Raw genomic sequence first — 14,027 nt, 5'->3', positions numbered from 1 at the left:
TTTCCTTTGGTCAGCAGGGGCTACCGATCTCCTCACCTGCTTCAGGTGCACTTCAGAAACGCTCTTGTGTTTAATTTTTAGCAAAATATCCAATGTGTAATCTTTATACACTAAATCCTAAGGCACATGCATTTTTTTAACTAAAGCACTGTTAACAATCAAAATAATGACAGACTTGTTAGCAAATTGCATTATTTCAGTCAAAAATATTTTTCTGCAGTTTACGCGCAGTAGTAGCCTAGCCTATATTATTTTTGTCATAAACATTTCCATCATTGTCTTGCTTCTGTATATATTGATAATTTCATAATTAGCACTGTATGTACCTTAAATAGATATAAATAAACAATGTTGTTAATATTTTAATTATTTAATATTGTTATGAAATAAAAATGTTTTGCACTTTGCGAGATCGCTGGGTGGCGCTACAGACTCTGTTCACCAACCGTAAACACAGACGAAGAAGAAACGTCACCGGAGTGACAGAGGTGAATGATTTGAAAGTATTCTGCCTCGTGAGCTTATTAGCTCTTTATGCTTTGTCAGCTTTACTTTTTAGTATTGCTAATACTTAATTTTAAAGGTCTACTGAACATGAAACAGATTATTTAGTTAATAACAGTTAAATTGCTTACTGCTCACGTGTGTGAATGTCACTTCATATCAGCTGTTATGAAGAAACTCTCATTTCCGATTTCGGTGTTCTTAGTTATTATTTAAAAACCATCAATAACTAACTTGCTTTCTGTCTGATAATATTATCAGGCGTTGGACAGGGATCAGACCGTCATATCCGATCATGAGTGTCCCGTGTTTTGTGAGAACGGCGGCCAGAAGTATCGCCGGTGGATCAGGACAGTTCAGACTAGCTGTTTGCTGTTCATGTAAAAACACAGTCACACGGTGAGTATCCAGAATTCTGGAGCTCTTTCTACAGGCTTTGGACATGGTGGTTGTGTTTGAAAACCCAGTGAGCTGGCTACCTAGTTGACATGAAAAAAGCAAGCAAAAACATGCTTTCTGGTTAGTAGGGAGCTCACCATGTTTTGAGACACAGCCAGTCCTTTTTGCTTAACTTAAACTTCCCTAAATTTGTTTCAGAAAAATGTCATCCAGGAGACAGACTGACCATCTAGAAAGAACTGCTAGCGTTCATAGACAAATGGTGAGTCTTCTTAGATTTCTTTATGAAACCCTTGACCTGCTGAGCATAGATTCCTCTGTGACTCCTTCTAAATGGTTAACAAATGTTGTAGCCAAGCAGGTGAAAGTTCAGACACTTGTTCTGTGTTGTAGGTCAGCCAGTGTGTCATTTGATTTTTGTCTTGAGACTAAATTCAAGAGGATGCAATCAGGCATTTGTTTGTTTGTTTATTTATTCACTCTAGATATGTAGCATACTGTATAGTATTTAAGTTCAAGTTCAAGTCTGCTTTATTGTCAATTCTTCCACATGTACAGCACATACATACAGAGAATTGAAATTGCGTTACTCTCAGACCCTTGGTGCATACAGATAACACTAACAGTAGAACATAAAATACAGATAGATACAGATTAAATATAAAATACAGCTATACAAATATACAAATAAGGTCATGTAAAAAAAATAAAAATAAAGCAGCACATGGCAGATAGAGTGCAAACCAGTGAAGTAAACAAACAGTGCAGATATAATGATTGTAGTGCAAAAGAGCTTGTTTTGATTAAAGTGACAGTATAGTGTTATTTTATTAAAATGCTATACCCTTTTTCCTGTCATGCTATTTCTTGTTATGAATGTGTGTAGAGTTTGAAGTTGTAAAAATGTATAATGGCTCCCATTTGTACATCTGCATGGCATAATGCATTACATTTAAATGCTGAGAGGCTGAAATGTGGAAATTTTGTTGCAAATTCTCTGTAAAGACACAATTTTATGTTTTGTGTGTGTCCAGGAACTTTTCTCTGCACGTGTTTGTGACATTATGAATGAATCTGATTCAGTAAAGAGACTGAGACTGGAGGTGCCACATCCTGACTTCAGCTTCCGCGCTGGACAGTGGTAAGAACTGTAACTTTGTGAAATATGTATTGTAAGTAGGGCTGTGCAAAAAATCGAATGCGATTTTCATGCGCATCTCGTCAGTAAAGCCGGTTCTGTGATTAGTAGTAAATCTCCAGCACGTGCTTTCAGATGGAGCGGCATTTACTACACAGAGCAGTAGATCACTGACAAGCTACACAAAATCGCAGGCGATTTATTGCCTCAGTGCTGGAGATTTACTACTAATCACAGAACCGGCTTTACTGACGAGATGCGCATGAAAATCGCATTCGATTTTTTTGCCCAGCCCTAATTGTAAGCATCTAATATTGATGATAATAATAAATGATATCCAGTATAATCTGATGGGGGTTGTGGGGTACATAGGACAATAACTTAAAAAGCCCTATATAAAGGTGTTCCTAGATGTTACTATATTTTTACTTGAAAGTGACTGATGAGAAGACATGCAGTTTGCAAAATGGCCAGGAGATGGCTCCTCTCACACAAAATTCTCATTTGTTATCAGCAAACCATGCAAAATAATGAAAATCTATTCGTGCCACTTTCTCTCTCACTTTTGCTCTCGTTCACGTTGTGCCTTATTGCATTTGTTGTGTATGTGTGTGAGTTTTGAGAGAGTGTGCGTGAGGTGAAAAAGTCAGGCGATGATTTATGCAGATGTATGCACAGAAACTCCTCCAGACCATATGATGTCGTGTTCCTTTTGTAAATTGCACTATTTCAGTGCTCTGTGGACTCTCCGGTAACTGTGAGGGTGGGAGGTAACTTCTACTTTGACCCTCAACCTTCTGACCCTGTGGTGGACCTGTTGCTGATAGCTGGTGGTGTTGGCATCAACCCTCTGTACTCCATCCTGCTGCACGCAGCTGATCTGCTTAAACACACTCACCTGTGCTACAGCGCCAAGAACACCAAAGAGCTGCTCTTCAAGGTATGTATGTACCCTTGACTTGTCATTGAAGTGAGATTGAAGCTGCCGACTGATTTTTAGATATTTGCTGTCTTCAGAACACCATTATTGACATTTGTCAGGAGCGACCAGATAAATTCTCCTGCGATTTCCATGTTACCCAACAGAGCTCTGACATAGAGCAGGAACTTCAGCCTTACACCATAAGTGAGTTGCACACATCAACATTTTATATTTTGATTACCTATAATCTGCAATCTTTTAATTCATTGAACTATTTTTAGATGTGATGTCACATGAGATTTTCTTGTGTCTTTTCAGATGGAAGGATATCAGAAGAGGAACTTAAGCGCCATGTAGATCCTGAGCACACATTGTGTTATCTTTGTGGCCCTCCTCCTATGATAGAGAAAGTGAATTCAGACCTGCAGAAAGTCGGCCTATCGGAGGACAGAATCCTTTTTGAGAAATGGTGGTAGCTCCACAACTCAGATAATCACAGCGATGGATGCATCTGCATCATCATAGAAACAGACTGTAATGGCAATGGACCAGTAAAGCCTTTGAGATCAACAGACGCTATGTCTGCATTCTCCACATTTAAAGGGATAGTTCACCCAAAAATGAAAATTACCCCATGATTTACTAACCCTCAAGCCATCCTAGTTGTATATGACTTTCTTCTTTCCGACGAATACAATCGGAGTTATATTTAAAAATGTCCTGGCTCTTCCAAGCTTTAAATTGGCAGGCAGTGAATGGGTGATATTCAATAGTCCAGTAGAAGTCCGATAAAGTGCATCCATCCATCATTAAGTCTCCCACACGGCTCCAGGGGGATAATAAAGGCCTGCTGAAGCCAATCAATGTGTCAATCAAATGAACGCGGAAGCACAGAGGAGAGAGCAAAACAAAAAAAAATGGTAACGAATTAGAAGTACAAAACGAGGATTTGTATAGAAAAATGTCAGAGGATTTCGATATAAGCCAAGAGGAGACTGGTTTTCCTTTGCTAAACAATGGAAACTTTGATTCCTTTGCTTCTGTAAACAAACCTTGGTTCTCACGAGACTATCATATTCTAGTTAGTGGAAGCTAGAGATTACTGTTTATAAAGTTTTAAATATGGATATTTTTATTACATAAATGCATCGATTCGCTTCAGGAGGCCTTTATTAACCCCCCGGAACCGTGTGGAGCACTTTTTATGATGGATGGACACAGTTTATTGGACTTTTATTGGACTATTGAATATCACCACCCATTCACTGCCATTATAAAGCTTGGAAGAGCCAGGACATTTTTTAATATAACTCCAATTGTATTTGTCTGAAAGAAGAAAGTCATATACAACTAGGATGGCTTGAGGGTGAGTAAATCATGGGGTAATTTTCATTTTTGGGTGAGCTATGCCTTTAAACAAACAATTCTCTAGACACTGTCCTGTTTTTGTTATACCTCATTTTAAAGATAGACTCAACAAATTGACCATAAACAGCACTGTAATGCTCTACATTATAGTTAATTTGCTGGTTAATGGCATAGCGTCCTGCTTCAAGGGCATCATAAAAGATTGCACTGGGTGTTTCAGAGATCTGTGTATAATGTTGTAATATGTTGTTTGCATTTTAGAACACATATTTATTCAGTAAAAATGTTAGGGGCATGGAAATTATCAGTTGTGCAAAATAATATAAAACATTTTTGCTCATGAATATAGTCCTAATGTACTAAAAGATGCTAAACATGGTCCCTTTAAAGGGATATTCCACCCAAAATTTTAAATTCTCTCATTTACACATGCTCATGTCATCCCAAATGAATGAATCTTCTGATGAATTCAAACTGAGATTTTTAGTAAAATAATTCATTAATCCATATAATACAAGTGGATGGAACCCTCAAAGTTGATGCTTCAAAAACCACACCAAGTGACCATGACAGCACTCATATGACCCCAGCGGATGAATCGAGCTCTATCGTTGTACTCAGCGGGTGTTGCATTCCTTCAGTCCAAAAGACGTGAAATAAAAAGCACCCTTCCACAAAAAAAAGTGTCTCACATTAATATAACTCCGACTGGATTCGTCTGAAAGAAGAAAGTCATATACACCTAGTATGCATCGGGGGTGAGTAAAACACAGCCTAATTTTTATTTTTGGGTGAACTAACCCTTTAAGGCAAGTCAGTTCACTTGGTGGCCATATTTGTAACATCCCATGGGTGGCTATTTCCATATTTGCAAGTACAGCTCCACGTTGTCTCATCAGACTTGTGTTTTCTCTCTCCATTCGTTCCATTTCTCTCTCAATTGTTGCCAGCGGTGATATCTCCCTCTCTGGTGTCCTTTTATTATTGAAGTTCCTTTTGTTTTGACCTCTGAGGTGCAGTTTCTGGAAAACATACACACAAACTGTCAAGACACTGTGCTACTTTTGAAGATTTTAAAGTGAACTGACAATGCTATTACAATTTCACACAGTTTTATAAGACAGCTCTCAGCTCAAATCTAATTTTAGCAGAAATAAACTTTGTGCCATGTATACACACAGTCAAGTCTCTCCTCTTGCGAGGCAGCGTGGGTCTCTGGAGGAAGAGGATCTGTTTTGTGGCCAAACTTCCATCACTAAGACAAAAATAAATCGGAGGTAATAAAATCTGTAAGAATTATAATTTTTTCTTTCGACACAACTGTTAAGTTTTTTTGCAGGTAATATATATCCTATTATTAGCCCCTGAAGTGCAACAGTGAATGTAATGCTCTTGTTTAAAGGCATAGTTCACCCAAAAATGAAAATTTTATGAAAATGTACTTACCCTCACGTCATCCAAGATGTAGATGAGTTTGTTTCTCCATTCGAATTTGGAGGAATTTAGTGTTACTTCACTTGCTCACCACATCATAAAACGTAATCCACATGACTCCAGTCCATCAATTAACATCTTATGAAGTCAAAAGCTGTGTGTTTGTAAGAAACAAATCCATCAAGATGTTTCTAACTTTAATTAGTTGCTTCTGTCTAAAATATGAGTCCCTTTATCCATAATATTGCTTTCTCCAGTGAAATTGATGGACTGGAGTCATTTGGATTACTTGTGGATTATTGTGATTCTTTTATCAGATATTTTGACTCTCATTCTGACGGCACCCATTCACTGCAGAGGATCCACTGGTGAGCAAGTGGTGTAATTATATATTTTTTCCAAATCTGTTCTGATGAAGAAACAAACTCATCAACATCTTGGATCGAGAACAATTTTTTTCAGCAAATTTTTACTTTTGGTGAACTCTTCCTTTAAGCGTTTAGTATGGATTTGGAACCTTTTCATTTTGACGATGGGAGTGGGCAGAACACACATTAGTCTCCAGCCATATGGAGCCAAAGACTGAAGCAGAGGGATGTAGTCTGTTTTCACCGCAACACCCTGCAAAACAGAAGTGCCATTTAAACAATGTGTTAAAGGATTTCACTAATGTCCTATTGAGACATATCGTATGAATGTGCACATGTGTCTGCATTCATTTAAAAGGCGGTGTGTAAGAAGAAAGGTGTAAATGTTCCACAAATAATAATTAATTGAATTCAATTTGGGATGCACCACTGCAGACTTACATCAATAAGAGTCCATTGCTCAACTACAATGGCGTCATACACTGCGGCTGGCCTGGCATCAACTGAAGCACTTTGGAAGATAAAAACACTCTCCACAGTGGAAGAAGATGCTGAAGATAGAGCAAGAAAAGGATTGGAAAATGTTGATAGAGATGGTTGATCATTTGTTTCAGAGTTATCTGGGTAAAACTGCTGAGTAGGTTAACAAAATAATTGAAAATGTATTATTCTAGTTTTTATTATTCATTAATTTTTTATAGAAGTTTATGCATTTGATCTTTTCTATATTTTTATCACTACTTTATTAAAACTTTTATATTAAGTGGCCCCTTTCTTTACTAAAAAGTGCTGTTAGTCCTGTTACACATTTGTATTTTCATTACCAAAAAGTGTAGTTACCAATGTCCTGTTACAAATTTGTACTTACACATACTATTCAGTGGGTTGTTACATGTGTAGTTACACAAACATTACAGCTGTAGATACTATGTACCAATATGTACTTACACTGTGGTTACATACTATGTACACATCTAGTTACTATGTAAGTATACAGGTATTAGGGCCACTTAATATAAAGTGGGACCAAAACTTCTTAAAGAATAAATGTGATGCATTAGTAAAATGTATGTTTTTACATTCAGGAAAATGTACTGCTCCCTCTCAGTTATTTTCTAAAATGTCACAACATGTCCAGTACCTGCATCGTCTCCCAGGTGAAAGTAGCCGTCGATGAGTTGCGCGCCACTTCTGAAGTGCTGCGTCATGTGGTCCAGCCAATGGGAGTCAACCGAGCTAACAAGCCCCGCCTCCCTGCGCACCTGCAGTGGAACCCTCAAAGAAAAAAACTTTGGCGATCCCGCCAGAACTATCGAATGGTTGTACAGCGCGAACACCTGCACACCTACACATACAGAGACAAATATTTAGTAAGTGTTTTTATGACTTATATGTCGATGTCTCTTCACATTAATTTAAAAAGTTAAAGAGTAAGATAATTGCGAACCAATATTACGTTGCTACGGGTATTCAAACAACATCACGATTGAGAGTGACAGCCTACTGATAATATACAACAGCTGAACAAGAAGTTAATTTTGAGTAACTTTCATTTTAGACACAATATTGCCAGTTGCTTTGTCTATTTTTTTTGTTCCCCAAACGAAAATAATTCTGAAGGAACAGCGCGTCTCCGAGCAACAGACACCAGTCGCGTTCCTGACTGAATCAGTGTGTTTGAACGAATAGGTTGAGTGAATGACTCACTTATAAAGATGCTTCCTTCCTGAGAGAATGAGAGGGTTTGGTTGCGAGAATGATACCACGTAATGTATTTTATGCCAATAATGATATTCTACTATGGTGTCAATTATCTTTCCGGTTACATCTTAGTCTTTTTCAGGTATTTTAAGGGAAACAATTATGAATTGTATCAACACAATGAAAGTGAATTGAACCAAATAATGACCAATACTGAGATTTCATGATGCATCACTAGTAAAGAATTGTAATCAAATCAGATTATTTTCAGAGCAAATATTTACACACCTAGAAATTACAAATTGCTTATCTTATTTGATACATTATTTTGATATAATCTAAGCAAATAACACGTCCCCTCCCCCCCACCAACCCTTTCTCTATATTTCAACAGACTACACACTCACGATTCAGCATCGGGGGGGTTCCGGTGCGCTTGCTGTGTTTGTCTTGGCTTTTGACCTGCTCTTTGTGCTCTCTTTTGTTGTTTTCTGCCAAATCACAGCTGGGCAAGTTCGGCTGCATTCTAATACTCTGGGTCTGATGTGGCTCTGGTGCACAAGAGCTTAATATAAACTCATGTGATGGCACTTGGTTCTTTAAATCCTCAGCTTGCGTACATTCACCTTCAACATTTAAGTACTGATAATCTGGACACTGATGGTTCTTAGTGAACGGATTCTGATTATTCCAACACTGGCTGCTCTCAGGGCTTTGTATTTGAAAGCTGTGGCTCATAAAGTCTTCATTGTCTGAATTAAAGTTTGTACGATTCTGGTTTCGATGATCCCCATTGTCTCTATCCTGTTGGCTCTGCTCGCTCGCAGGGCTGAGGGTTGGAGGTCCCTGATGCACAGAACAGGGACTGGAGTGCAAGGAGGAAAGATCTTCTGGTTCCCAGTGACCAAGGAAACCGGGTTGCGGCAAAAAACCCACAAACAGATCACCCTGATCAGCCAAATCCTGCACCTGCATCCCCCAGAACGACCAGGACCAATAGAAGAAATATTCATCAGTAACATCACTAAAAAAGTCTACAATCAAAGCTGACAATGAAAGTAACTGGATTCCAATGTAATATAAATAATTTTAAAGTGTCTTTGGAGGAGAAAGGTAGTGCGTTTTCCAGCAGATGCTTTTAAAATAAGCTCTGTGGAACTGTGACGAAATGCTAATGAAAACCATATTTTCCAATCATCATACTGTCACGCCAAACACACGCATACATCTAAATCATCAGTAAATGTCACACGGCTCAAACACTACCACACACACACACACACACACACACTCAAACACTGCTTATCTCCAAATAAATGTAATTACTGAAAAGGCGAGGGGGTGACGACTAATGGAATGGCAGATGAATGTGAGGTGTCAGTGTCTATGGAGCAGCCTGTCAGATTATGTTTTCTGTTTTACAGCCGTATTGTAAGACCATGATAGAGAGAGTTTGAAGTAAGTGGGTTTTTGGTGTCATCTTAAATGAAGGGATGACATTAAGTAAGACACAAAATTTTTGTAACTGAATGACAAACAAATTGACCTACTGCTCTCTGTTTGAATGAAAACAAATGCACTTTTAAAGAAGGTCTAAGGTCTAACCTTTTTTACATAGCCCTGTATAACTTCTGGGTCAGGGTCCTGGTGACCGAGGTAACACACGTCTGTCGTGAGATGAGGCTCAACCCAGTTCAGCAGGCCACTATCAGAACCACTGTAACAAAAAAGCAAAACATAGCCACTTTTGAACATCCATAATTAAAAAAAATATGAAATCAAAATAGACCATATTTACCTTCTTAATGCACAATCTTTGTCTTATTGTAAATGATTCATATGCAAATCTTATTCCAAAAAATGATTAATCATTTTTTTGTAATCAAAATATAATAAATTATATTCCTGTCATGTGACCTGGATAGGATCTGCTACTATGCAGTATATAAAAGTAATATTTTTTATAAAGTAATATTGTGAAATATTAGTACAATTTAAATAGCTGTTTTCTGTTTGAACGGTAGTGTGCCTCAATTTTAAATGTCTGCATTTTAATTTTTAATTGACCTGACAATTTTACACAAACTAAAATGCAAAGTAATTCTTTTTATTTCCGACATGATCACTGGACACCACTCACTGATTAAATAATGCAACATAGTAGTATATAGTGCAAAAATATTACTGTTTAAAATGTTTGTTGATGTGTACAGAACACTGTTTCTGTGCAATAAGCAATATGTAGTATTCTATTCCTTGTGTATACCTGTGTGTTTCTCGGATGAGCACGGCTCGGTGTAACTGCTTCTGAAGGTTAGCACTAGCAGGGCCGCAGGAGTGAACAAAGGGATGGACAGCAGCCAGTACGAATCCCTTCTGATACAACTCACACACCTGTAGCGGAAGCTCTCTGACTGACGACAGACACAGCAATGAGGACACTGCCACCTCTGAAGAGACAGACAGACAGACAGAGAGAGAGAGAGAGAGTCAGGGAGGCACAGAGAGAGAAATGAGAAGAGAAAGAAAAAAATACATAAAACATTTAATCTTTCAACTATCATCAATTTGTCCTGACACAGCTACTCCTGCTAAAAAAATGAACTGATATAACCCAGAAAAAAAGTTATTTTGAACTTTCTTTTCATCAGGGAATACTGAAAAAAATATATCATGGTTTCCACAATATTGAACAGTACAAATGTTTTGGACAGTGAGAAATGTTTCTTAAGCAGCAAATCAGCTACTACTGTTTTTACTGTATATTTAATTAAATAAATGCAGCCTTGGTGAACATATGTCAGCATATGTCAGTATACCAAAATTGAATTAAATGATGCCTAATATAGGCACTTTTATAACACTATATCAGCATGATTACATGTATTCAACTCGACCACATACACACAAAAAAAAAAAATGTAAAAAGTAGAAATTGGGAAGATGAATGATGTAAGACAGAAATGAGAAGATAAGCATGAACAATTTCATTCACAGCATCTCTGCCAAATAAAGTGTTAGCATGCTCACTTTCTGACATGGTTACTGACACACACAAACTGAGTCGCTGTAGAAATTGTTTGAAAGTATTTTGGTGAAACGTTTTTTTTTTACAAGCAATTTGTTTCTGGAATCAGTAATTAAACTTAATTTCCAGCGCTCATTATTCAGAGCACTATTAAGGGTAGCAGTGTGCTGTAATCTGAGCACTGCTTGACTGCAATCATCTTTCAGAGGTGTGAGGAGCTTGTTTAAACAAAACTGTGACCGTCTGAACATGCTTTGACTCTGAGGGGGGTTTATTAGTGTTTCCACTGAATAAATAACTGCACAGATGAACGTATTGGTGAATTGAGTACAAATGTGTGATTCAGTCTTCAGTGTCACATGATCCTCAAGAAATCATTCTAATATGCTGATTTGGTGCTCAAGAAACTTATTATTATTATTATCAATGTTGAAAACAGTTGGAAATTGTATCTCTCTAAAATATGACAAAAGAAAGATCACATTTAAAAACAGAAATAACACCAAACAGAGTAAAATGTTCAGTATATAAGTACAAAGACATGGGGGCACAGATAGCATCTGACCTATGTATCTCTCATGACACACCCATGAACCTTCACCAAATAACAAAACCTGTTTGCATTCATCAAGTAGTGCTGAAACTGCGGAAGTGTCTTAGACTTTATGACGTCTATTAACTCCACTCCAGTCCAGAGCATGAACTATATTAACCAGCGCATCACACGAAAGGCCCGCGGCAAAGGACTCTCTATGCTGTAGCTGTGTGAGAGAATGAGAAAATATGTTTGTTTATGTAAGACGGACACACAAAGAGATTTCACTGCTCCTGAAAGACCAAATATATGATAACCTGTCCCTATATTTATTACAGGGGAATTCCACCTTCATAAAGCAGAATTTACTCAGTCGGGGGTTAAACATTCGGGTAAACAGTCAATCTCAGCAACAAACTCCACCTCAAGAATGCAGCTCTCTAAACGAATATCCCTCAGTGTAATGTACAAGGTCTTAAAATGAGAAGCAGAGACTTTGGCAAATCAGTTAAACCCCAGCTGCAGAGAAATATGTTTTTGACATTTTAGCACAATCACACTGTCTAAATCCTTTTTGGGCCGTCTGGATCTAGCAACTGTGTCTTAAACACCTAGACAATCACAGATTTGAACATACTGTACTCAAGTTGTTAGCGTAACCAAGTATGATTAGCGCTAAAATCCAAACACACTGTATGGATCTGTTCTGTCTAACAGGATTTGTACTGTTTTTTTTTTTTTAAATCAATGATTGGACATAACAGGAAAATAAGTATCAGCTTATTGACCAGAATTAATATCCACGCATCCCTTTTATTGACCAATCAGCATCCAGGACTAGAACTATCCATTTTTTAAATAACACTTACTCATTTATTATTTAAACAAAGTTGTTCATTGTGTTTTAAATGCCATAGTTATTCAATTTCTTTGAAGCATTCCTCTGAATGATTCTTTGAACTAAATGTGTTAGTAGCAAATCTATTAGATAGCCGTCCCTTCTCCTGCTGTGCTGACCTATCAGAACGGCTCTCTAAATATTGATATGACATAAATATTAAAGTAAGTGTTTATATGAATCATAAGTATAAGGAATTCTTGCTGCTTATGAGTGTGATGTTGGGTCCTCGGGGGTCTTATTTTATTTTGTAATAACCCGACAGGGAGTGGAATTGCATTATTTATAGAGACCAATTTTAATTAAAACAAGATTTGGCTATAAATACAGTTCAGGGTCACTAGGACGACTGTCTATACTGACAGCTATTCTGTTGCGATAAATCCTGAACAGATAAATCCAAGATTTAAGTACTAAGCCCTCCCATCTTCAAGATCAGATAATCTTCAAAGAATGCCTAGCATTTTTCTCTCTCTCCCTGTTTTTTCACTCTCTGTCTTTGTTATTTCATCCCTGTCAATCATTCACATTCATTAAGTCACTTGTCGTTGCTTTCAATATTGATGCCCTAAAACAAACAAACAAACAAACATATTCGAACATCTCTGGCTCTCACTCGTGCTGTCACAGCAGTTTGCAGTGAAACTCTTCTTCTGTGTCTCTGTAGGCATCAGTGAGTTTTACATATAAATGGCCTGCCTGCCTGTCTACCGATAAGCAGCTAAAACAGAAAGCCTGGAGTCTGTGTGTGTGTGTGTGTCCAGAACTTGAACGACTGCCGCTATCCCAGTTCTCACATATTCTTTTTTTTTATTTTTTATAAATAAATATTTGATCCAGGTCACACACACACACACACACACACGTTGTATGTGTTAAATTTAAGTAGTAAAAGCAATATTTTGGATAAACTAACACTATTTAAATTATTGCTAAATAAGCCTAGAGAGAGTGGTCAGGACCGACGCTTAATGTCTACATAGAAGCAATTCGTCTTAAGGATACATTAACAATAGTATATTCATAAATATTAACGAAGATTTATAACATTTATAAATGCATTTAAAGAATTATGTTCATTGTTAGTTCATAATACAAAAGGCATTAAAAGAATCCAACTTTATAGTACACTTTTAACATGGTGGAGTTAATAAAGAGACTTTCCATTGACTTCTATTGTTTTATACTAAGCTCATGCTATTTTCTATGCCCTAAACTTCACATATGGACCATTTCATATTTTTCAGTAAAGGGGTTCTATTATGCTCTTTTACAAAGTCTTGATTTTGTTTTGGGGGTGTACTAGAACAGGTTCTCATACTAACACATACTAACACATTATTTTTCACATATTTTACATTAATACAACACCTCTCTCCCCAGTCTGGCATGAACGGCTCAAATAGTTCCTGTATTAGTGTTGGGTCGTTCTTGAACGATTCGTTCATTTTGAACGAATCTTTAATGTGACTCGGGAAGAACGAGTCGTCTCGGGGAGTGATTCGTTCAGTCGCGCATGCGCAACATCCTATAGGTTCTTTACTGGAATTAGTCCAGTAGTTCACCTGGTTCGAGTCTTCGGGTTTTTCCGAGTCGTTCGTTCATTACGTGACAGCCCCATAAGCTTTAACCAATGCAGTCTGAGCCGGAAAGAGAATTGATTAGTTCATCCATCGAGTCTTCGGGTTTGAGTCGTTCCTTCATCACGTGACAGCCCCATACGCTTTAACCA

General features: G+C 37.4%; 2 protein-coding genes across 2 annotated transcripts in view; one reads left to right on the top strand and one right to left on the bottom strand.

Annotated features, from left to right (window-relative positions):
* The first annotated feature begins 779 nt into the window (after positions 1-779).
* On the top strand, positions 780-3,617 carry LOC107739608 (oxidoreductase NAD-binding domain-containing protein 1-like). The gene is made up of 7 exons (XM_016551767.1): positions 780-903; positions 1,102-1,165; positions 1,938-2,044; positions 2,658-2,673; positions 2,775-2,981; positions 3,059-3,167; positions 3,282-3,617. Exons 1-7 carry the CDS (start codon positions 800-802, stop codon positions 3,437-3,439), a joined length of 765 nt encoding a protein of 254 aa, XP_016407253.1. The 5' UTR covers positions 780-799; the 3' UTR covers positions 3,440-3,617.
* LOC107739606 (raftlin-like) overlaps positions 3,449-14,027 on the bottom strand; it is a 12,639-nt gene continuing 2,060 nt past the window's right edge. The window contains exons 2-10 of the mRNA XM_016551766.1: positions 10,101-10,284; positions 9,440-9,551; positions 8,242-8,803; positions 7,275-7,478; positions 6,575-6,684; positions 6,283-6,386; positions 5,511-5,586; positions 5,218-5,353; positions 3,449-3,495 (exon numbers count right to left, since the gene is read on the bottom strand). Of these exons, the coding sequence (XP_016407252.1) occupies positions 3,449-3,495; positions 5,218-5,353; positions 5,511-5,586; positions 6,283-6,386; positions 6,575-6,684; positions 7,275-7,478; positions 8,242-8,803; positions 9,440-9,551; positions 10,101-10,284 (1,535 nt within the window). The remainder of the gene's footprint in view (positions 3,496-5,217; positions 5,354-5,510; positions 5,587-6,282; positions 6,387-6,574; positions 6,685-7,274; positions 7,479-8,241; positions 8,804-9,439; positions 9,552-10,100; positions 10,285-14,027) is intronic.

The sequence above is a fragment of the Sinocyclocheilus rhinocerous genome, unplaced genomic scaffold (assembly GCF_001515625.1).
Source record: "Sinocyclocheilus rhinocerous isolate Xijiao unplaced genomic scaffold, SAMN03320098_v1.1 scaffold314, whole genome shotgun sequence".
Taxonomy (NCBI): Eukaryota; Metazoa; Chordata; class Actinopteri; order Cypriniformes; family Cyprinidae; genus Sinocyclocheilus; species Sinocyclocheilus rhinocerous.
This window is presented reverse-complemented; position numbering and strand designations above follow the sequence as displayed.

Bases quoted from the DNA above. Each gene is read 5' to 3' on its own strand.
- LOC107739608 (XM_016551767.1), top strand. From the start codon at position 800: ATGAGTGTCCCGTGTTTTGTGAGAACGGCGGCCAGAAGTATCGCCGGT. The intron at 904-1,101 runs GTGAGTATCCAG...AATTTGTTTCAG, and splicing joins TGTAAAAACACAGTCACACG to AAAAATGTCATCCAGGAGAC. The intron at 3,168-3,281 runs GTGAGTTGCACA...GTGTCTTTTCAG, and splicing joins ACTTCAGCCTTACACCATAA to ATGGAAGGATATCAGAAGAG.